Source organism: Rhinopithecus roxellana, chromosome 3 (genome assembly GCF_007565055.1).
Source record: "Rhinopithecus roxellana isolate Shanxi Qingling chromosome 3, ASM756505v1, whole genome shotgun sequence".
NCBI classification, from domain to species: Eukaryota; Metazoa; Chordata; class Mammalia; order Primates; family Cercopithecidae; genus Rhinopithecus; species Rhinopithecus roxellana.
Genome location: NC_044551.1, coordinates 162,779,934 through 162,801,875, shown reverse-complemented (window position 1 = coordinate 162,801,875; position 21,942 = coordinate 162,779,934). Strand labels below are relative to the sequence as shown.

Below are 21,942 nucleotides of genomic sequence, written 5' to 3'. Positions count from 1 at the left end.
ATTCAGCTTCACTTCCAATAGCTGACACCTATGATTTTGTTGAATGCCGTCTATTGAGCTTCTAGAATGTACTTTGCCTTTGGGGGCAGCTCTTAACCAATGACTGACAGGTATGCGGGTATAAATACCCCAGATCTCTCATCTCTTGGCCAGCATAGTTCTAAGATCTGGGTTTTATACTGTTCCCAGAGTTTTCTCAAAAGATTAAGCTTTTTTGCCCACTGCGGTAGCTGGCCTCATAACACAGCTTTCTTGGTCACCCTCTCTTCCCTACATGATGCCACCACTCCCCTGCCAGTGTCCTTACACCTCCCAAATAATCTGTAAGTATTAAATCCTCATCTCAGAGTCGGCTTCTGAGGGGAACCCAGCTAAGATCATAAACTTTTTGTTCTTTTTACTTATCCCAATAAAATATATATAACATGTCTGTCTTGTTCATGGTTATATCCCAGAGCTTAGTTTAGTATCTGACACATAGTGAGCACTCAATATACATTTGTGTAGTGAGTGAATATTAGTGGTTATTATTATTGAATTGTAGAATTTCTTCCTTTCACTGAGTTGTGTTATACTGGTAGTTTACCATGCCCCACAGAATGTGAGATGTGCACTGCAGAACTTAGAGGAAGAAAAGTTGTTTTTTTCTATAGTGCTCTTAAACGTTGCACTATTATTAAGATACTGTTTTAGCAAGGTTTGTTATGGCTAGAGACTCTTTATGAGAAGGAATCCCAAGAAAGATTCTCTAGGATTGTGGCAATTCTTCCTGGTATGACCTGAAACCCCAGCATGTGGATACTTTAGAGATGTTTTAGGCAACAAAACCCCATTATGCTTATTTGCAGGTGGTTTAAAAAGAGAGCAACTGAACCCTGGACCAGGGACCTTCAGTGGAATAAGATGGATACTTATGCAGAGAGAGTGGCAATAATAATATTAAATAATGACAAAAATAATTAACATGTACTAAGTGCATTTATGGGCCAGTTCTCAAGTGTATTTGTTAATTTCAGAACCAATGTAGGCGGTAGGTTACACATTACTCCCATTCTTGATTAAGAGATGGGGGCTCAGGGAGGTTGACTTATCCAAAGTCATACAGCTATCAAAAGGTAGAACTGAGATTTGAAATTAGCTATTATAACTTCAGAGCCTCTGTTCTTAACTCGTCCTCTATCTTGTCCCCAGGGTTAGGAATACTTAAAACCAGTTCAATAGGAGAACTAAGTGAAGTAGTCCAGCCTGGAGAAAATAGGATTGAAAATAAGGTGTTAAAATAAGATGCAACCCTCCTGAGTTGCCTTCAAAGAGCAGCAGATGCCCAAGGAAGACTGGGCAGATGTGTTTCATGTGACTTAATTTCAGGGAGACTTTTCTAATATTGCTTTTCAGAGATGGAGGAAATAGTACATGCTCAGACACAGAAAACTTCCCCAAACTGGAGATTCAAATGGACTGGGTGTGTGGGCCTCTCAATAGGAAGTCAGTGAGAGGACTGAAGCATAGGAGGGGTGGCTTGGAGGACCTTCAAGATGTCTTACAGATGTGAGATTTTAGAATGCAAAGGAATTAGAAGACTCGCTCGGTCCCTACATATGTGGCTGGTACTACGCAGTTTTGGAGAACCAAGATTTAAACTGGTAACATGACTTGGGAGAAATTTACTAATGCCATGTTAATAAACAAAAAAGATATGTGCTATGCATACTCTTTGCATGAGGGAAGCAGAGCTACTGTGCTGCAAGATGAGCCAGCAGAAGTGACAGTCAAGAATGTGAGCTTAGAGTCAGTCTACATGAGTAGCTTGCCCAGAGTACTCCTGAGCCTCTTATCTGTAAACAAGTGTTGCTCTGTGGATTAAATAAGCTTTTGTGGGTAAAGGATTTAGCACAGGCTCTTGAAAATGGTAAGCGTTCAAAAATATTAGCTATTTTTCTGAAAACTTTTAAATTTATAATTTTTTCTTAAAAACATAAATGCAAATATTTCTATATCTTCTGCATACTCTATAAAACATGAAAAGAGAAAGTTTTAAATTTGGGTTGCTGGAATATTGAGACTCAGGGAACTTGAAACTTTTTCCATAACCACAGTAAGGCTAAGATTTATTAAGCACTCAGATACATTTCATGTCACATGGTTGGTTTTCAGCTAAGACAGGATTGGAAGCTGAGTTTCCTGAATTTCAGGCTCTATTTTTCCTCACCTACAATGGACCATTTTGCTTGTGCACATAATGGGTTTCTGTTAGAATGAAATATATTTTGTCCTGAATCTGTTTACATTTCAGGAAAAGCAGACCAGTTCTGGACCAGAGCTTGTCATATTCGAGATAAAATATCTCTCCCAAATATCCCTCCCTCGCACATTCGATTTCTGATTGGCTACCCTCCCTTTTCTCCTCCTTCTTCTCTGGTTTTTATTTCTACTGTCCAGATCACATGTTTACCTTTTCTGCCTTTTTTTTCTTCTCTAGCTCCCTCTTTTCTCTCACTGAATTTCCCCTTCTCCTGTTTCCCTCTCTATGTACTGACACTGATTTTTACTACTTATGTTCTTAAATTTCTGACCAAGAAGTACCCAGTGAAAACACAGCATATAATTAACATGGAGTTAGATTGGCTGTGGATTAAATCATGCTCCAGAAGCTTAGCAACAACATTAGAATGGTAACGTTGGTGCCAAAGGATTCAACCAGCAATGGCAGCTAGCGCAGGGCTCGATGAGGTTGCAAAAGGGAACACCACACCAGTCTTGGTCACCTTGGTTAGAACCCAGCCCTTGGATTTAGGCAGACCTGGTTCAAGTTCTGACTCTGTACTTCGTAAGCGTTTCCTCATCTGTAAAGTGGGAAAATACCACAGACCTCCAAGAACAGTTGAGAGGATTAAAGAAGACATGTTTCTTTGGCTCAGTTCCTGCCACATGGTGTGAGCTACATGATGGTAGTAGTTACTAAGGTGATGATTGGCAACTATATCCACCTCTTCTTTGACTCCTTTCTTTCCTGCTCCCTCCCTCCATGCCCAATCCGTGAGAACAGTCATTCCACTTGCTTACACTGGCTTAATTCTCCAGGCTTTGGGATAGCAACTGGAATGGGAAAGTAGGAATCCCAGGAATATCTCAGCTACAAAACTTTATGTTGTGAAAAAAATCCTAGTGTTTGAAAAGCTGCAGAAAACAAGAACAAAACAATAAAAAGAAATATGTTTAACTGCAAATTATTATTTTTCTTTCTAATACAAAGAGAAGTAAAAGAGGGAGATAGTAAATGTTTCTTTTTCCCCTGTTAAAATGCAGCCTCCTGCATCCTGGATACTTTTTAATCACCTCTCAATAGGAAGAGAACACTGCTGTCTTCTTCCATTGTTCTCTCCATCTATTCCTCCTTCCCTTACGCATCAAGCCAGTCTACTTGGCTTTCTCTCATCTGTGGGAATTGACGACTCTGAGGAGAAATTTGGAATCCAGAAGATTACCTCTCCTGCTTCTCCAGAGAGTTGGGAAGGGAAGTTTTCTCTTCTGCCCCTCCATTTCTCGGCCATTCCTGTTTATTAAGCAAAAGTCCCAGATAAGATTTATTGCCACTCTGCCTTTCTCATATCCAGGCAGCTCGTTAATATCACAGATGAACACCTTTCCTGAACACAGCCCTGCAGAGTTCTATTCCTGCTCTGTGCCCCGTGATTCTGCTGTATCGCCTTGGCAACCAATTAAAATACTTTAATGTGTACAGCGATATCATTCTTAATTCTGCAAAAACCAGGGCAACCTGCTCAGAAGGCTTTGGCATGCCAGTCAGTTGGTGTTCTTCTTGGTATCTGGCTGCATTCTGGTTTGACTTCTTTTTTCACCTCCCAATTACCTCTGAATCCCCTGCAAGCACCTACATGTCATTCCTAACACACCTGGCCTCAAGTCAAGCAACACCCTCATCAACAAGGCAGGGGCTGGAAGAGATCCTGGGGACAAAATGGCTGATATGTCTCCTTTCGTTTAGCCTCAAGGGAAGACACCAGGAGCTCAGCCATGAGTCTGGCTAATCTAACTGCAGTTTCTTGCAATATGGCAAACATTATGCATTCAGTAATTAAGTATTTAGTAAATGCTGATTGCATTTCAGGCCCTGTGTTAGGTACAAAAGAGGACAAGACACCTCCTTACCCGTAGAGCTTATAGTCTAGTAGAAAAGAGACGTGAACAGACAGCATTGTACTGTCTGATATGTGCTGTGGAGGCTGGAGGGTAGCACTGGAGGCTCTGGGAACCTGAGGGGGAACCTGAGGAGGAACCTAAGACCAACCTGGGTTTGGGACAGAGGGCTGACTTCTGGAGGAACAGAGGCTACACTGGTACCTGAGGATGGGTTGCCGTCAGCCACATGGCGAGTTTCACAAGTAGCTGGACAGTTTCATTCCTACCTTCTCTAACACTGGCAGTTTGTCTGATGCTCTCAGCTTGGTGGTCTGCTTCAGATACCCTGGCATTATTTGCCTTATTTCTCCTGCTTCCAGGCTAATGTTTTCCTAATAGCCTTTCAGGAAAGGGTGACAGTGAATGATCCACGTTCTCTCACATCTACTCTTGGTCCCTCTATGCTGTGCATGCAAGTGCTACCTGAGAGGCACATTTTCCAAAGCCAGTGGTGTTGGGGCCATGAGGCCGGGACTCACCACCCAACTTACGTGCCTGCAATGCATTCTGAGGTTTGCAATCCTCAGTGTCATGGGTTTCTGTTGATGCCTATTTTTTAAAAGTACAACCTTAAAATCTCCCCTAAACATTCCCACAATGAGAGGGATGATAAATTTTGATGTGTAATCATATTTTCCTATTTTGTTTTATTAATATTTACACTTACAGAACACAAACCTCTTGTATAAAGTGGAGATACCAGTAGCACCATTCTCAGAGGAGAATGACATTCTCAGTAGAGTTAAATGACATTCTGTAGGTAGAGCCCAGTGACTGATACATAGTAAATCCTCCATACATATACTTTGTTTGTAGAGTTGACCAGTTCTTCATCTGTGCTCTTGTAACACATGTGAACACCTTTATTTTAAGATTAACTGCATCATGCATAATAAGTAGGATGCAGTTAATAACTCTTAAACTTTAAAATAAAGTTTAAGTGGCGTGTGGTTTACATAAAAGATCACAAGTTATTTGAGGACATGGATCCTGTCTCTCTCACTTTTGGAGCCCAAGCAAAGGGATTTTACCCATCAAAGGCATCTTATATGTGTCTGTTTAACAAGTGAGACCTGGGAAATATTAATAATAACAATGTCTGACATTGATTGCCGCTGAGCTTACTATGAGTCAGGTCCTGTGCTACGAGCTTTATAAGAATTATCTTGATATATCCTCCAAGTGATGCTGTGTTTTTTATTATCCCCATGTCTATAGCACAGGGAAATAGCAGTCCACCTGTGGTAGGCATGACAGCATGTGAAAAGAGAAACCTACCTGTAGGAGTACAAGCAGATAGTTAACCATACTGGGAGCTTATTTGGTGCCAAGCCCTGTGCTAAGCACTTTGTGGGCATCATCTCATTAAATCCTCCCAATAACCATATGAGGTGAGCCTTACTATTTCTATTTCATAGTGACAACGTTCAGAGTCACTAAGTAACTTGCCCAGAAGCACACAGCCACTACTTATAAGAAGCATTATCTTGTAAACAGTAAGTAAACATTATATTGTTTACTTGTATCATCAGATGTCTAAAGTCAGAAGCAGCAGAAAATTGGAATACATATTTTAAAAATAATACTAAAATACCTATTCCTATTATTCAGAAATAATTTTAAATATATCATATTTTTACCTAATTTTATCAGTTTTTTCAACAATTATATTTTTTATTGTGGTAAAATACACATAGCATAAAATCTACCATGTTAGCCTTTGCTGAGTGTTCAGTTCAGCAGCATTAAGCACCTTGATCTTGTTATGCAAGTGTCACCACTATCCATCTCCAGAACTTTGTCATCACCCCATACTGAAACTTCCCATTATATATATATACACACATATATATATACACACACACACTATATACACACACACCCACACACACACATACATACCAGAGGCTGGGGAGAGGAGAGAATGGGAAGTTATTGTTCAATGGATACAGAGTTTCAGTATGGGGTGATGACAAAGTTCTGGAGATGGATAGTGGTGACACTTGCATAACAAGATCAATGTACTTAATGCTGCTGAACTGAACACTTAGCAAAGGCTAACATGGTAGATTTTATGCTATGTGTATTTTACCACAATAAAAAATATAATTGTTGAAAAAACTGATAAAATTAGGGCTTTGGCAGCATGAGTACAGTGGCCATGTTTCTACAGGAAATACAGTCTTCCTTTCATGTTGGAGGCCAGGTCAGTTCAACTCATAAACTCAGTGGCAAATTCTTTCAGAGCCTCTTCCTTTCTGTCACTGGTATCCCTACGACTAAGTGTCAATTAAGATGAAACGTTTCTCTCAAGATCAAAGAGCACATGAAATTTGTGGTGTATGATGGAAGAGTTTAGACATATGCAGAGTGGCATTGCTATCTTCTTAGGGTTAGCGACTCATGAGCTAAGAGATCTTGAAGCTAGCTCACTGTATTTTCCTGAGAACGATGTTCATCACCCAAAAAGGTATTCAGTAAGGTGATTCACAGCAAGGATGTTTCAGCCACCACATGACTTTACACCTAATAAAGTGTGCCACTTGTTTCTCAAATAGCTCTGTAATGGCTCAATTCATAAAGGGTTCATTTCTGCATAATGAGGAGTTATTTCATGATCCCATGAGGTCAGCTACAGGCATGATTGTGTTTATTTATTTACTCTTTCATTAAAAAAAATTCCTAATATGGGTGAAGCTGTGAGCTGGGTGCTCTGAGCACAGTATTCAGAGATAAGATGAGTAGCCTGTTCTGTTTGTGCTTGGAAAAATGGTTGAAGAAATGACAGAGATCTGAGATGCACTCAGCTACTATTTGAGTCTTGGAGTCTGAGCTCATGAGTGTCCCTGGTGTGAGCTTTCAAGACAGCCTGGTACATAGCAGGCACTTAGGAACAGTTTGTTGAATGCTCTGGCTTCTGAGCTGGGTATCTGGAGCAGTGTGACCCTGGGGACTGGCACAGGCCTCAGTTGCAGGAAGCAGCTCATGGTGAACAGAATTATCTTTCTCCGCCCATGTTATATCACCTGCTTTGGATGTTCTTGCTGGTGTTCACGTGTGCTAGGGGTTTCAGGTAACCTGACATTTCAATGGAAAAGAATGGCCTTGTCTGCCAGGAACATGGAGACTGCTCCTCAGTTACCCAGTAAGCTCAGTCACCTGCTTGGAGTAGAGGCAACTTCTTGTTTGGCTGCACTGCATCCAGGAAGTTGCTGTAGATACATCTGATAGTCCTCATGATGGCAGGCAACGAGTCTGGCGTGAGGGCTGCTGGAGAGACTTTATTACAGAGAACACTGTCATGCATCTTCCTGGTGGTATCTAGTCACCCTGATAGGAAGGCAAGTATCTAGTCATTCTGCCTCTCCTCTATCTGTTTCCTTCCCTTCTCCTTCAGCTTCCATTCTCATTCAAGATATCCCTGCCCTATCCTGCCTTTTCTAGGTCCACATGCCCAGAACGGACCCTGCCTTTTCTTCCCTTGACCATACACTTCTTGACTTTCAAAACATCTTTTTGTTTTTCTAGGAAGTTTCTTTCTATCAATCAAGCTTCATTTTGTTCAAACTGAATTGCCTCACCACCTGATATTTTCATAAGCCATCATTTCTTGAGTCTAAGAATTCTTTGTCTTAATCAAGTTTATTGGGTTATAATTTATATGCAAAAATATACCCAGTTTAAGTGTCTACTTTGATGTTTTGGTAAAACTATATACCATTGCATACAACATTTTCATTATCCAAAAAATCACTATGGTTTATGGTTTTGTCTTTTCTACAATTTTATATAAGTGGAATAAGACAATATGTACTCTTTGGTAAGACACTTCTTTTTTCACATCTTAACATTTCTAAAATTGGATGCATCCTACAGTGAGCATGTAACATAGTAGTGTTTCTGTTTCCCTCTAAGAACTATAACTAAATAGACAATATGTCTTATAATGAATACCTTAAAATCAATATCAATATCCCTAATTTATATATATATATAGATGTTAATATGTATATGTATGTTTGTATACATGTGTACTGACTGGTTGGTTTACCAACTAGTCTTGATTGGTTTTTGCACTGAGGAGGTGAGAATCCTTGCTTTGCTGTGTACGTTACCATAGTGCCTATAGCTGAAAACTGGTAGGAACTAAAATACTGCAGAGGGTGGCAATAGTGACTTTCCAACAGTTTCCTAAAAATATCTTTTGCCTTATGACTGAGCATGTGAAGTCTGAGACAGCCTTTCTCAAATTTTGTTCCATGGACAATTAATATTACTAAGAGGCTAATACAATAAAAGGGAGAAGAAAGGGGGTGTCAATGCCATAGAAATTTGGGAAGTGCTTCTTATTAAGATCCCACTTAGAAATTCGCAATTCATTAGCATGCTAAAACTTGCAAAAAGTTTTGCAGCAAAGGGAAAATGTTTAGTTTTACTTTAATCTCAGGTTTGTTTGACACTGGCACTTTGTGGCACACCCATTACCAGAATTCACCATGTGAAAGGCTGGTCTAAAGTACAAGCTTGAATAAACAGAAGGAGAAAGAAAGGGAGAACCAGGTGTGGTGTGTGCCTGTAGCTGCAGCTACTCAGGAAGCTGAGGCAGGAGGATTGCTTGAGCCCAGGAGTTCGAGGCCGCAGCAAGCTATGATTGGGCCACTGCGCTGCACTGCACTGTGACAGAGTGAGGCCCTGTCTCTAAAGCATATTTTTTTTTTTAAAGGGAAAAGAAATTGAGTAAAGTTGTCCAGGTTGAGTATCCCTTGGGACCAGAGGAGTTTCAGATTTCAGATTTTTTTTTGATTTTGGAATATTTGCAGAATACATATTAGTTAAGCATCTCAAATTGAAAAATCTAAACTCTGAAATTCAAAATACTTCGATGAACACTTCCTTTGAGCCTCACGTCAGTGCTCAAAAAGTGTTGGATTTTGGAGCATTTTGGATGTCAGATTTTCAAAGTATGCACAACCTATAGTTGAGCGGGTCCCAGCTAAGCCCAAAATGATGTAATGGTGCTTGCATTGGGCCAGATGAGGATGTTCCTCAAGAGTCAAGGGCTAAATAGGCACTTTTCTTCTCTCTTAAGTCTTTTTATAGTATGAAGGGACAGGTGGAAGGCAACTTTTCCTAAGAGGAAATGAAACAACACAAAAATATATATTGGCCAATCCCTTAGGTAACATGTCCCTAATGCACATGGCAGATAATTGAGGTTGAGTAAGAAAAACCTTATGCCCCACCCATTGCCTCAGAGCTTAGGCCATCCTGTGGGGAATGAGCTGTTTGTTGTGTTTGTCCACTGCTTGGCCAGACACCTTTAACTGATAAAACAAAAACAAAAACAAACAACTGAAGTAGGTAATGGAACGACTGTCTATGACAGGGAGGAGCCCACTGCAGGGATTACCCTGATCACTTAAATGATAGTGAAGTTTTTCTCAGAAATAGCGTTGATCCAATACACATAGAAATGAAAGGAAATCAGAGTGGGTCAGGTGAAAATCAGGCAGAGCCTAAATGAAATGTGCAAGAGCTTACTTTCCTTTCCTAAAATATTGTCATACAGTAAAATAGACTTTTTTCTCTTGGCATTTATTTCTGTGAATTTTAACACATGCACAGTTTCATTTAATTACTACCACAATCAGGATATGTAACAGTTCTATCACCTCATTCTGCCCCTTTTTGGTCACATCCTCCCCCAATCCATAACCCCTGGCAACCACTGATCTATTTCTCATCACTACAGTTTTGTCTTTTTGAGAACTCCCTTTCCTTTTGCAATAATCTTTGGTTCCTTTTTTTTTTTTTTTTAATGGGGATCCCTGGATGTTTCTTTGTGTGTGCAAAGAACTCCAGTGCCAGCCAACTTTCTCTTCTATTGTTACTCTTTTGTTATTTACTGTTGCTAACGTTTATTAGCTTCTGTTATATGCCAGGCACTTGTGCTAAGCTCTTTATATATATTATCTCATTTTAATCTCATAATAGCTGTATGATATATGTAAGCCTTTATTATTTCCATTATACAAATCTAGAAACTGAGGATCAGAGAGGTTAAGTGACTTGCCTAAGGCCTCACAGCTAACAAACAGTTGAATCCCGGCACAAATACAGCCCACTTCACCATAAATCCTTAAACACTACAGTAAGCAATAAAAGGGAGGAGACTAACTAGAAAAGAGGTGCACTGAGAGAGATTGGAGGCAATGCCAGTGTGGGGCCATGTGGTTATTAAAAATGTTTGTAAATATGTGTGAAGCTGGAGAACCATCTGGGTCTCTTGACTTCTCAACCTCAGCCCCTACCTTTATGTCTTCCTCCACCTGCTACATATGGTACTTGCTGTCCCAGATGGCACCTATCTGCTGTTTTCAGGGGCCTGGGATGATTTTAATCCCCTTGCAAATTTAGCAAAAATCCCACTGTCTATATCACAGCTCTGTTACAGGACACAACCTCTGAGACCCAGGAAAGAGGCTGGCCCACCTTCTGGTTTCTACCCAACCTCAATTCCCTGATGTGCTTTCTGACCTCATTTTTTTTTTCCCCATCAGTTGCTTGCAACAGCAGCTGAAAAGTTTCTAGGACAAAACCACCTGGTCTGTGTACTGGAGGTGGCAGGTGTGTTCTTGCTGATAAGGGGCAAGTAGGACAGAAATGTGTGTGATTGGCATGATACTAGCAATGTAGGGAGAAAGTCCAACCCTGCAGAACCCATGGCAACATTTGTGTTGGGGAATAGAGTGAGAAGCAGGAAAAAGCGAAAGATAAAAAAGTGAATGAAGAATTGATGACACTGAGGAAGTAGACCAGGTTCTTGCCCTGTGTATGGTTTTCCTTTGAATGTGCTGTTTGGGGAAAGTGAAGTTGGTTAGGGAGTTTTCTTCTAGAATGGATCATAGTGCCTTAAGGGTTCTGGAAGTGAGCTGCGAAGCCAGCACATGCTGGGAAGAATCACACATCTGAATCATGGCCACGGATCATGAGGAGACAAACAAAACAATGCAAAAATCAGGGTACCAAGCACCGTCTTTGGATGGCACTTGCTTAACAAGGGGCTGGAAGGGTGTGTGTAATTTAGAGTAGAAAGTATTGAGTTACTTCAATAACAACCACAGCTAACATTTACTGAGCACTTAATATGAGCCGTCTCTGTGCTCAGAGCTAAGTGACATGAATCATCTCACTTAATTCTCAAAACAACCCTCTGAGGTAGGTACTACCATTATCTCCAATTTACAGATGGGGAATTAGAGGACCTGAGGTTTAAGTGATTCACCCAAAGTGCACAACTGTTGAGGGGCAGAGTCAGGATTTGAATTTGGGTATTTCTCAAACCCAAGTCCATAGATTCTTAACTTCTCTTCTTTACCACCTATCCTAAAAGAGAAATATTACTAAAGTGTAACAGAATGAGGAGGAAGACAGACCAGCTATTCAGGATCCTACAATCCTTTTGAAGGCTTGCCAAGTTCCTTTGCTTTAACTGCATTAGGGAAGGAATAAGAAGAACCAGTGGGATCTGCACCACCCGGGCCTCTTCCTGGAGGAGTCTGGTGATCTTGCCTATTGGTTTGAAATAATTGCACACTGTAGAAACCTACAGCTATTTCTCAAGTTTTCTTTTTACACAATCATCTAGGGAGGGTTTTAGACATGTAGGCACAATAGGCAATTTTTTTTTTCTCTCTATTGGGCTGGCACCATGAGGTGTGACTATTGGTTCCACCCTAGAACACTGGTTGGCACAGGATGCATCAGGCCTCTTTGAGCCAACAAAAAGAGCTTGATGAGCTTGTTTTTTAGATGAGCCTAGGTGAGCAGAACAAACTTTGGGCTTCAAAAGCTCATGGACAGGAAGTTAAATGAACTCTTTCATGGTGCCAGGTTATCAGCAAGCCCTTTGAAAGAGGTGTTTTACAAAATGGTGCCCTGTGACAACAGGTTATTTATGCTTTCTGAGGGGAGTACTTTATACTTAGTATTATCCTGGCCTGAACTCATCATAGAATCAAGTTTAATAATAATAATACCTATTACACTCTCCTGCAAGGGCTGTAACTCCTTCTACATTTTGTAGCATGCCTCATGCGTGGCAGGACGCAATAAACAGTCAATAATAATGTTCCGTGTGATAATGATCTTCCAAATGCCTTTCATCTAAGGCTCTCAAAGTGTTTTGGAGATACTAATTAGTTAAGCCTCACAGGGGCTGTCTGTTTTCATGAAAGACATCTTCCCATTTTACAGAATTTTAAATTGAGACCCAGCAGACATATGATTTTGCCCAAAATCATACAGCATGTCTAAATGAATCTTAATGATGATGCTTTGCATTTACACAGCAGATGTTTTCTAAGGCAGTAAGAGTACGTTGCAAAGATAATTTTCACACTATCCTAGAATAAGGTGGGTAGCAAGTGGCTTTTGAGTACATTGGCTGAACTGTGGCAGAGAGGGCAAGGAACTCGGGAGGATTTGACCAAGGATGCAAGTCCATTCCTCTGACTCTCTGAGCAGACGGTGGCATCCAGATAACCCTCAGTTCTCTGAACTGTGGGATGCATGGTTACTTTCACAGTTGCAAAAAGATAGGTAATATTTTTGGGAGCAGAGACACGTTGCAAAACAACAGCCATATTGACATCCAGAAATGGGTTTGTTCATATCCCCATTGAGGAAGGCAAAAGGGATGAGAGGAGTCACTTCAAGAAAGGATAGTTAGGAAATAAAGGAATTGGGAGGTGGGGGTGCCAGCTCTGCTCTCTTTGCAGAGCATCTTTCTAGCTCAGGTCCTCTCTGAACACAGGAGCCCTTGAGTTTCAGCCTCACTATAGGACTTGGTCCAGAGCACCTTGGAGGGTGGGCACAGACTATAGTCTGATGTTATAAGTCCCTGCAAAAGAATTCCAGAGAGACCCAGTATCTTAATGGCTGTCTATTATGTACGACCAGCTCTCACCTCAGTTCCCTGTTCCAGAAGGGCCCTGGGAATCCTCTATAGTTCGAAAACTTGGGAGCTGTGGTTGCATTCATCGCTACCTTTCCTTTGCAACACAGCCACATTGAGAAAGATGAACACCACCACAACAATAGTCCAAGCTAAGGGAACTGCCTGCTCCCAGTGTGACACCATTTCCTGAGTGAGTGATGATACTCTGCTGAAAGGCAGGTCAGACTTCTGCAAGGTGGGGAAGGGAAGAGGTTGCTAGGTCTTCAGAATTCAAGGGGGATTTGCTGACCCAGAGATAGAGCTCCTTTCTCTACAAACCAGGCATGTTTGAGAACAATTTGCTTCCCCACCCCCACTCTGCCATTTCCAGACCTGTGGATTCTGATTGATGACTAGACCAGGGGTAGTGGAGGAACTTAAAAAGAAAAAGTCCTTTTCTGGAATGTGTTCACATACAAGCACAATGGCAATAAAAAGTCTACAGTGAAGAAATCAAGAATCTACAATGAAAAAATGTCCCGCTTCTTCCCACTCTCATTTTGAATGTTTATACACGCCCCATGGGTGGTTTAAAGATGCAGTGAACCTTAGAAGGAAAATTTTGGAAAGTTGTTCCAAATGCATATCACAAGCCACTCCTCACTCCTGAGTAAGGAAGCAGTCCTGCAAGACCCTCCCACACGCTGTTTCTCTTCCGAGCAGGGAGACGTAGGACCCTGCTGTCAGCATTTAGACTCTAATGCTTGCTCTAGGTAAGACTTGAAGGAATGCAGCTTTGATTTTCTAAGTATGCCCATGGCCCAAGCCACAGCTTTCCGTGTTCACTTTGTTACACTGACTCCAGGGGTGACAGTGCAAATAATTCTGCTGGACTCACAACGACCATGTCCTTCTTTCCAGATGTGCCCTTACACATTATCCCACAACAAGGCTCATAGCCAGGTCAGATGAAGTCCTCAGGGTGTGCTTTCAGCGCTGGACAGAGCGAGTCCCATTATCCAAACATGAAAAGCATTCATCTCCTGCGAGGCTTAACTGGGTTTGTTTGGTTTTTTAATTGCAGTGCCTGCTGTGTATCTTCTGTGTGTTTCATTCATTTTGCAAAATGAGACACATCTGCAGAGTTCCTATACACAGCTGAGGTACTTCACAGCCCAGCCTTTGCTATCCATCAGTCCACCCACATAGACGCTTCCCTCCTGCACTCTCTCCCTCGTCAAGTATCTTGATAGCTTCGAACAGATTATGAATGAGTATTGCCATAATAGCACTTTATGACTAGGGGTGGGAAGATGGATTTGGGTAAAATTAAAAAAAAACTTGACATTTGGAAATTTCCGAGAGATCTCAAAAGCAACAAGCAGTTGGATTTGTTTTCTCTTTTTTTTCCCCACCCTCCGTGCATTTCCCAGGCACTGGTTTGGCCTCAGAACAGCAGAAATCAAACACCAAAAATATAATCTAAAAGGCTTTCCTTGTTCTACTACTTTCTGGACAAGAGGAAAGGAGAACCTAGGAAGCTTTAGTAGTTCGAAAGAGAATTCTTAGATAGATTAGATAGGCTCAGGCTTCCATTGTATTTGAGTAAAATGATCACTGCCCATAGAAACGTATCACTGGGGAATCACCAGCAGCACTCTTGAATGTTTAACTTTTAGTTAAAAGAAGATAATCTCTAGCTACTTGTATACACAAATCCAACCTCCATGTGGGCATGATATTAACAAATAAGATCTCTCTTACCCCATCCATGTGGATTCTGATATTAGGCACTAGCCGGAAAGGACTGGCCTGCAGACGTCTGGGGTTGGTCCTGCTTTTCCTGCCATCCTGCAAGGTCATCATGCCGGGCCTGCGAAAGGAGCCTCCTCTCCCGGAGCTCTGCCCTGAGCGCACTCCATCCAGAAGGCGCACGAGCAGCAGGTTGGCCGGCAGCGCCTCGATGCTGCAAAACACAGGCGTCCTGCATTCAGGGCACCGCAGCTCTTTGTGGGCCTTGAAAACCCTCTGTAGACATGGTTTGCAGAAGGTGTGCTGGCAAGGGAGGACTTTGGCTGTGACATCGAGCTTCTCAAAGCACACAGGGCACTCCAGAAGATCAAGTAATGTGAAATCATCCATTTTATTTCAAAACTCCAGTTCCCACCTGGAGGAGCAGAGTCCACATGGTAAGGTCAGTTGAGCAACGAGGGCAGAGCTGGCCTCTTGAGAACGTCAGATTTCTTGCCTGCTTGAAGGAGGGAGAGGAGAGAAAAAAAAGTGACGGCTCCGAGAGGTATATCCCACCTCCGTCGAGGCAGTGTCTCATAAGGCAGTTTGCAAGTACTTTGTTCCGGCACCCAAGTTTCAGATGACTCATTCTGATTCAATGCTAGCAGGTATAAGACTCAACTCGTGCTTGCTGTGAGGATCAGAGGAACACTGAGCACAAGACTGACTGTTCATTGCCTATGTGGCCAGGAGAGCAGAGAAATAAACTGCCCTGCTGAAGTGGCTACCTAAGCCCTCTCTACCAGCCAGGGCCAGAAGAGTTCCTTTACCCCTGCCTGGGGAGAAAGCTCCTGGACAGTCACAATTCTTACAACAAAGCCCCCTCCGAACGCTCTTTCTGTGAAGTTATCTCCTCCTCCTCCTTCCCCTAAATCTAAGTGTATCTATTATCTGCATCACATGCAGATTAGTTTAGGTCGGTAAGTTTATCTGAATCTCATGCAGATGTAGAATCATTTCCTTTACAATATACCTTCCCACATGATGCTAGCAATGAAAAATTTCCATTAGAAACCCATTTCCAAACATTGTTTTGCCTTAACTACAAGTCAGGGTGCTTGGAAGCTTTGTTTCTTTTCTTTTTTCATCTTTGGTTTTTTTTTTTTTTTTTTTTTCCCTCCTCATTCTGATTACCTTAGGCTCAGAGACAATATTCCTCCCACAAGGTAAAGTAGTGCAGCCTGTTTAGTTACTTTGACATTGTTCTCAGTTTCAAATGAAGCAGATAGGAATTCCGGATTGTGGTCACAACCTGTAAAAACCGTACTGGGGCAGCATATACAGGTAGGGATCGTGTGTGTGGGGGGGTGGGGTGGGGTGGGGGTGGGTGGGTGTGTGTGGTCTGAAAACAGTGCTTGTTCCAGAAACAAGTTTCCTTTTGGATGTATGAAAAGAAGCCTCCAGTTTAGAAAAGTCTGAGAAGTCAGCTGTCCCTCACAAGTGCCAGGGCTTCAGTGAGCACTGAGCCCAGAGGTTTGGGGAGAAGGCCAGTGGCTCCACTAGCGACTAGTAAGCAGGACAGATAGGACGCGAGAATGAGCGATGGCGCCTCGCCTTCCTAAGACTCCTCTCCAAAGATGTCAGCGCGGCGGCGGGCTGGGGAGGCGTGTGGGGGCCACTAACCTTGTGCGTGTAACCTCTGCTGAGTTCAGCTCAGCCCCCTCCTCCGCGCAGCAGGGGTGCGCAGCTCCCTCCAACCGGCTTCCTTTCCCCCAAGCGCCGCTGCTGCCACCGCTTTGAAAACTTTAACCACTCAGTCTTACTCGTTTCTAGGGATCGCCTTACCCAGCCCTGTTAACGCTTTCACCGCCAGGCTGCTGCCTACCAACCACGCTTTTGTTGTTGCGGTTGTTAACTTTATGATCTTTCCTTTAGTTAACTGAATTGTTTCTGGGAAAAGATTGTAAGAGGTAAAATATAAGCCAGTCCCTAAGGCCAAGTATTTACAAAGTTCATATTTTCACCTTTCCCGTTTTCTCTAGTATCCAAGGAGCCGGAACCTGCTCCATTATAAACATACCAAAGTGATTGTGTTTATTTTAAACCTTCATAAGGATTTCCTGGGAAGGTCAAAAGTAAAAATGGTCAAGCTATGAAAATAAGGATAAGCTGGACACCTAGAAAATGTTGCTCTTTGAAAATCATAGTCAATCTCTACATTTAGAGATAAGAGGGACTTTAGTCATCTTTTTGCTCAATCTGTTTAAATTAAGAAACTAGTGTCACATATATACACATACGTGAAAAATCAAAGCACAGAGAAGCTTTTTCAAAAAAGGAAAAGCAGTGGCCTCCAAGCTGTTCTCCTGCCTGTTATCCACTGTAGTCTTTTCATATCCTCAGATTATGCCTATATTTCTGTTTTTTGATTTATCAATAATACATTTCATGTAAAATTACAAAGGTATCCGTTTAAGTGAATAATAACAATCTTACTTAATGCCAGGGTAGTCCTTATCTGTGTCAACCACTGTTCTAAATACCTTACCTATGTTAGCCTTTTAACCCTTTAACAACCCAAGGATACACTAAATTATTCTTCACTTTCATTTTGCAGTTGAGGGAACTTGAGACACAGAGAGGGTAAATAACTCATCCCGGGAGTCACAGCTCCACCACAGAAGGCAAGTGGTCTGTGCTCTTAACAATGTCATGGAGTGATATAACTTTAAGAGGCTGGCCGGGTGTGGTGACTCACTCCTGTGATCCCAACATTTTGGGAGGCTGGACGTGGGCAGATCACGAGGTCAGGAGATCGAGACCATCCTAGCCAACATGGTGAAACCCCGTTTCTACTAAAAATACAAAAATTAGCTGGGCGTGGTGGCACGTGCCTGTAGTCCCAGCTACTCAGGAGGCTGAGGCAGGAGAATCACTTGAACCTGGGAGGCGGAGGCTGCCGTGAGCCGAGATCATGCCACTGCACTCCAGCCAGGGCAACAACAACAACAAAAAGAGGTGAAGAGGTGGTTTAAGGGAGCTAAGCCTCCTCTAAGAGGGCAAGAGGTCAAAAGATAATGGCCAAAACTGGCTTCTCACTTTTTCTAACAGATGAGGCAGCTGTGCCCAGAAAGATCAAGAGATTCTTTGAAGTTGTCCAGTGAGTTAGGGGCAGAATTGGGACTAGAAACTAGGTGTTTGAGGCCAGGTGCAGTGACTCACACCTGTAATCCCACCACTTTGGAAGGCTGAGGTGGGTGGATTGCTTGAGGTCAGCCGTTTGAGACCAGCCTGGCCAACATGGTGAAGCCCGATCTCTACTAAAAATACAAAAAGTAGCTCAGCATGTTGGCTGGGAGTGCTTGGGAGGCTGAGGCACAAGAATCGCTTGAACCTGGGAGGTGGAGGCTTCAGTGAGCCAAGCTTGTGCCATTGCACTCCAGCCTGGGTGACTAAGACTCCGTCTCAAAAAAAAAAAAAAAAAAAAAGAGAAAGAAACTGGGTGTTCTTTTTAAAATTATTGTTATTACTGTATCTTCTCTGTAGACATAAGGATGACAATTATTTATTATGCAGAGAGTGTTCAGATACAGCTCAATGGGAAAATCTTAAGAGGAGATCAGGAGGTCTGAAAACATTGTTTACATGTTTGCCACGTTCTTTCATGTTAGTTCCAAAAAATCAAACATGCATGTGACCCAGAACTTTAGGATGGAGCAGACGGTTATCTCTTTTCTGAGCACTGAGGCCTAATTTTGTTGTAGGTCAATTTCAGAGACCACTTTCAGCTATTACTTTTTTAACGTCACTTTTGGGCTTTGATAATATCACATCCCATTCTGCTTGCCTGTCTCCTTCTATTAATTCCTACTCTTCAGTCTGTGCCATAAAGAAGCTCCTTGCGGTTTACTGTCCTCTTACTCTGTTTCCCACTTAGTAAAGCTGAGTCAATTTCCTTTGTGCCCTGAAGTTGTCTCACTCCTTTAAAAGGGCCACTCTTATGCTGGAACTCCTGTTGCAGAGATTGGCAATATTTTTCATTATTCTTTCTCTTGTTCTTAAACACACTCTATCTCCCTTACACACTCATATCCGCACCTGTATGCACATGCATGCATACACTTGCATAAGGGTGCACACACACATAATCTTAATAATAGTAACACCTATGGAGCACTTGCTGTATGCCACTGGCCAGTGCTAAGATTTTAAACATATTATCTCATTGAATTCTCCCCACCACCCCATAAGACACTGTAACATTTCCAGGGTTACAAACCTTGTGATCTGAACTCAGTTTGGTCTAATCCCGGGGCCTGTGTTTCTTTTCATTTTATAAAGTCATGTACATATCGTAAGTACAGCCATATATCTTTACTATATAAAACCGCACATGTTTACACATATGCCCATGTTGTACATACCAGCTGATCTCAGCGCCAACCCAAGACAAAATATTGATGTCAGAGAAGGAAATTGGGCCCCTCTGGGTTGTAGTCTACCCATCTCATGGCCCCTCCATACCCCTGTATAGTCAGTGGTCTTAAAAGCTTCGAAACCTCCTATCCCTGAGAAAATGCAGTCAAACCAGCTCAGTCCCTGGAAGGTAGACTAGATCCAGTGCATTACTCTTTTCTAGCAAATCTGGCGATTGAAAATCCAGTCAAATGGAATCATGATGGTAGAATTTTATGATCTAATGGAGGACAGAGAAAAGGTACGCTGAAGCGAGGGGTGGTCTTTCAGCATCTCTCAAAGGACGCCCTGTAGGTGGTCCCCAACACCGCCCACATGAGGTTAGTCTTGAAGAGAAAATTTCTTTTGAAACTTTTAAAGAAGGGCGAGGGTTTTAGATGGGGATTTGTTCTGGCTTACCCAAATACTACCTTGGCGTCAAATCAGATGAACATGTATTCTTTAAAAACAAACAAAAAGGTGAACTATGCATACCTCTTCAGACTCCAGGCCACTTCCCTTCCCCCGCTGTTTCCACCCCACCAACACTCCTGTTTCTATCTATAGTTATAGGGTGATGATTGGCTGCATTCTTTTTAAAAATCTGTATGATATGTCTGAGCTTCTGTTGTGCATATTTATGAGTATATTTAGATTTATGTATGTAAAACACACAAACAAGCAAATCTGGTCATATTGTTTCCTTAGTCAAAACTCTTCAGTAGGTTTCCATGACCTTAGGAGAAAATCAAATCCTTCTTCTGACCTGTCAGGCCCTGCATGATCTGGCTTATGCCCACCTCTCCTGCTTCAGCTTATATCCCCATCACCCCCTCACTCAGCATACTCTTGATCCACTGGGTTTCTCTTCACTCTTAGGATAGTGTTTTTGTCATCAAGTATTTGTTCATGCTCTTCTTTCCATCTTCAACACACCCTCTTCCTCTTCCTCTCTTCCTAGCTACTCTCTTCCTCCCCGTTTTGCTTTTTTAATCCCATTCTCTGCAAATTTGAGCTTTAAAAAATGTCAATTCCTCCAGGAAGCCTTCTTTGATTCTCATGAGTAGAAAGTTTGTCATCCTACACTTCTCCTTTATAACAGCTATCACAACTGTAACTCAGTAATTATTTTATAATGATTTATTTAATGCCCAACTCCCCAAAACAGACTGTAAACTCCAAGAGAGGAAGGACCTTATATGTCTTGTTGCTCTTCTGTTCTCCTGTATTTAACACAGTGGCTGGCATGTGGTTGATACTCACTAAATGTTGAATGGGTTTATTGATAACTAAATGAATGAGTGATGTTCTTAAAAATTTGTGTTTGGGCAGGTGTACACCAAATGGTTGGTAATGGTTTTATATTAGACACCTCTTGAGTGTCACTTTCAATGTTCTCAACCACACCTCTTATTTAAGCTAAGAATTTTCCCAGATTCAGGCCACATACAGAGATGCTACCTGGCAGTGTCTATCCTCAAGATCCAGTCACGTACTTCTTGCCTCCTGCCCTAGAGCTTCTCTGATGTTGCAGCATGGGACACACATGAGAACTTGCTTCACACACACGTGTGCATGATCCAGAAGTGTGGACCGTCTTTGACTAATGGAAAATCTGTGGATACATTTTCCGCTTTTATCCCCTGGGCAGGTGGTCCTGAGATGTCATAAAGTTCTTCCAAAGGTCTCATGAGATGAGTACCATTCATCCATAGGGGGCTGACACAATAATGCATCTTTGTGCTGGCTTTCTCTCATTCCATTTCACTCCCCCATCCCCAACTCCTGCTCCCAAATAAATCACTTTCAAGGAAGCAAGCCTTTGTCTCAGGCTAAGACAGTTTCTTTCCAATTAAAAGTTAAATCACACACAAGTGTGCAGATAAGTTTTGCCAATCAAATTTACTTACGTATTGGAATTATGATTTTAGAGGTATACTATTTTCATTTGACTGGCTCTTAGCCACTTGGTGGTCTCAGGCTCTGCCATAAAGTTACTCATTTGTAAAGCACTCCTTAAATCCATCAAAGGAGTTGAGGTATTTGGAAATCTAAAGTGTTAGAGCTGCAGGTCGTGAAACCTCTCTTGATCATCGCTGGACGTTCGTTGCTGAAGGTTGTGTTTTGTACATCTTTGCTCTCTTCCCTTAGTACCTAGTATAAATCTAGGTATGTTTTAAATATTTAAATAGACCTTTGTTATCTGTTTCTGTGATGCTGACCTTGCTCATATGATTTGATTTTCTAGTGATACTGAGAAACCTTCGGGACAATTCAAGAGGAGGCATGACTGGAGGACAACAGTGGAAATATGAAGAAAATCAGACTGACGGGCGTTGAGTGGCTATTAAATACTCTGTCTTTCTTTTAAAGGATACAGGCCTGGGATGAAGTCAGATGTGAGATTTCCTCTCCAATCGAGGGGATGTTTGCAGGTGAGGAGTGTACTTTAAAATATTCCCATGCAATCACCAGGCCCACAGTAAAGTGACCCAGACTCCTGGCCAGGACAAAGAGGCATTATAAATTTTCTGGAGATGACTTATGGTTCTTAAATTTAACAGGAAACAGTTTGAACCAGCAGTCAAGAGCATGGTTTTGGGCCAGGTGTGGTGGCT

General features: G+C 42.0%; 1 protein-coding gene and 1 pseudogene across 4 annotated transcripts in view; both read right to left on the bottom strand.

Moving 5' to 3' along the window:
- The window catches only part of LOC104668020, a 48,721-nt pseudogene extending 44,228 nt beyond the window's left edge, over positions 1-4,493 (bottom strand).
- Positions 1-16,683, bottom strand: part of SH3RF2 (SH3 domain containing ring finger 2) — a 125,715-nt gene extending 109,032 nt beyond the window's left edge. For 2 of the 4 annotated variants that reach the window (XM_010370622.2, XM_030927732.1), the window contains exons 1-2: positions 16,553-16,673; positions 14,903-15,386 (exon numbers count right to left, since the gene is read on the bottom strand). In XM_010370622.2, the coding sequence (XP_010368924.2) occupies positions 14,903-15,280 (378 nt within the window). In that variant the 5' untranslated portion in view covers positions 15,281-15,386; positions 16,553-16,673. Of the gene's footprint in view, positions 1-14,902; positions 15,390-16,552 lie in introns of all 4 variants that reach the window. The other 2 variants (XM_030927731.1, XM_010370623.2) reach the window with 2 other exon arrangements.
- Positions 16,684-21,942: the final 5,259 nt, after the last annotated feature.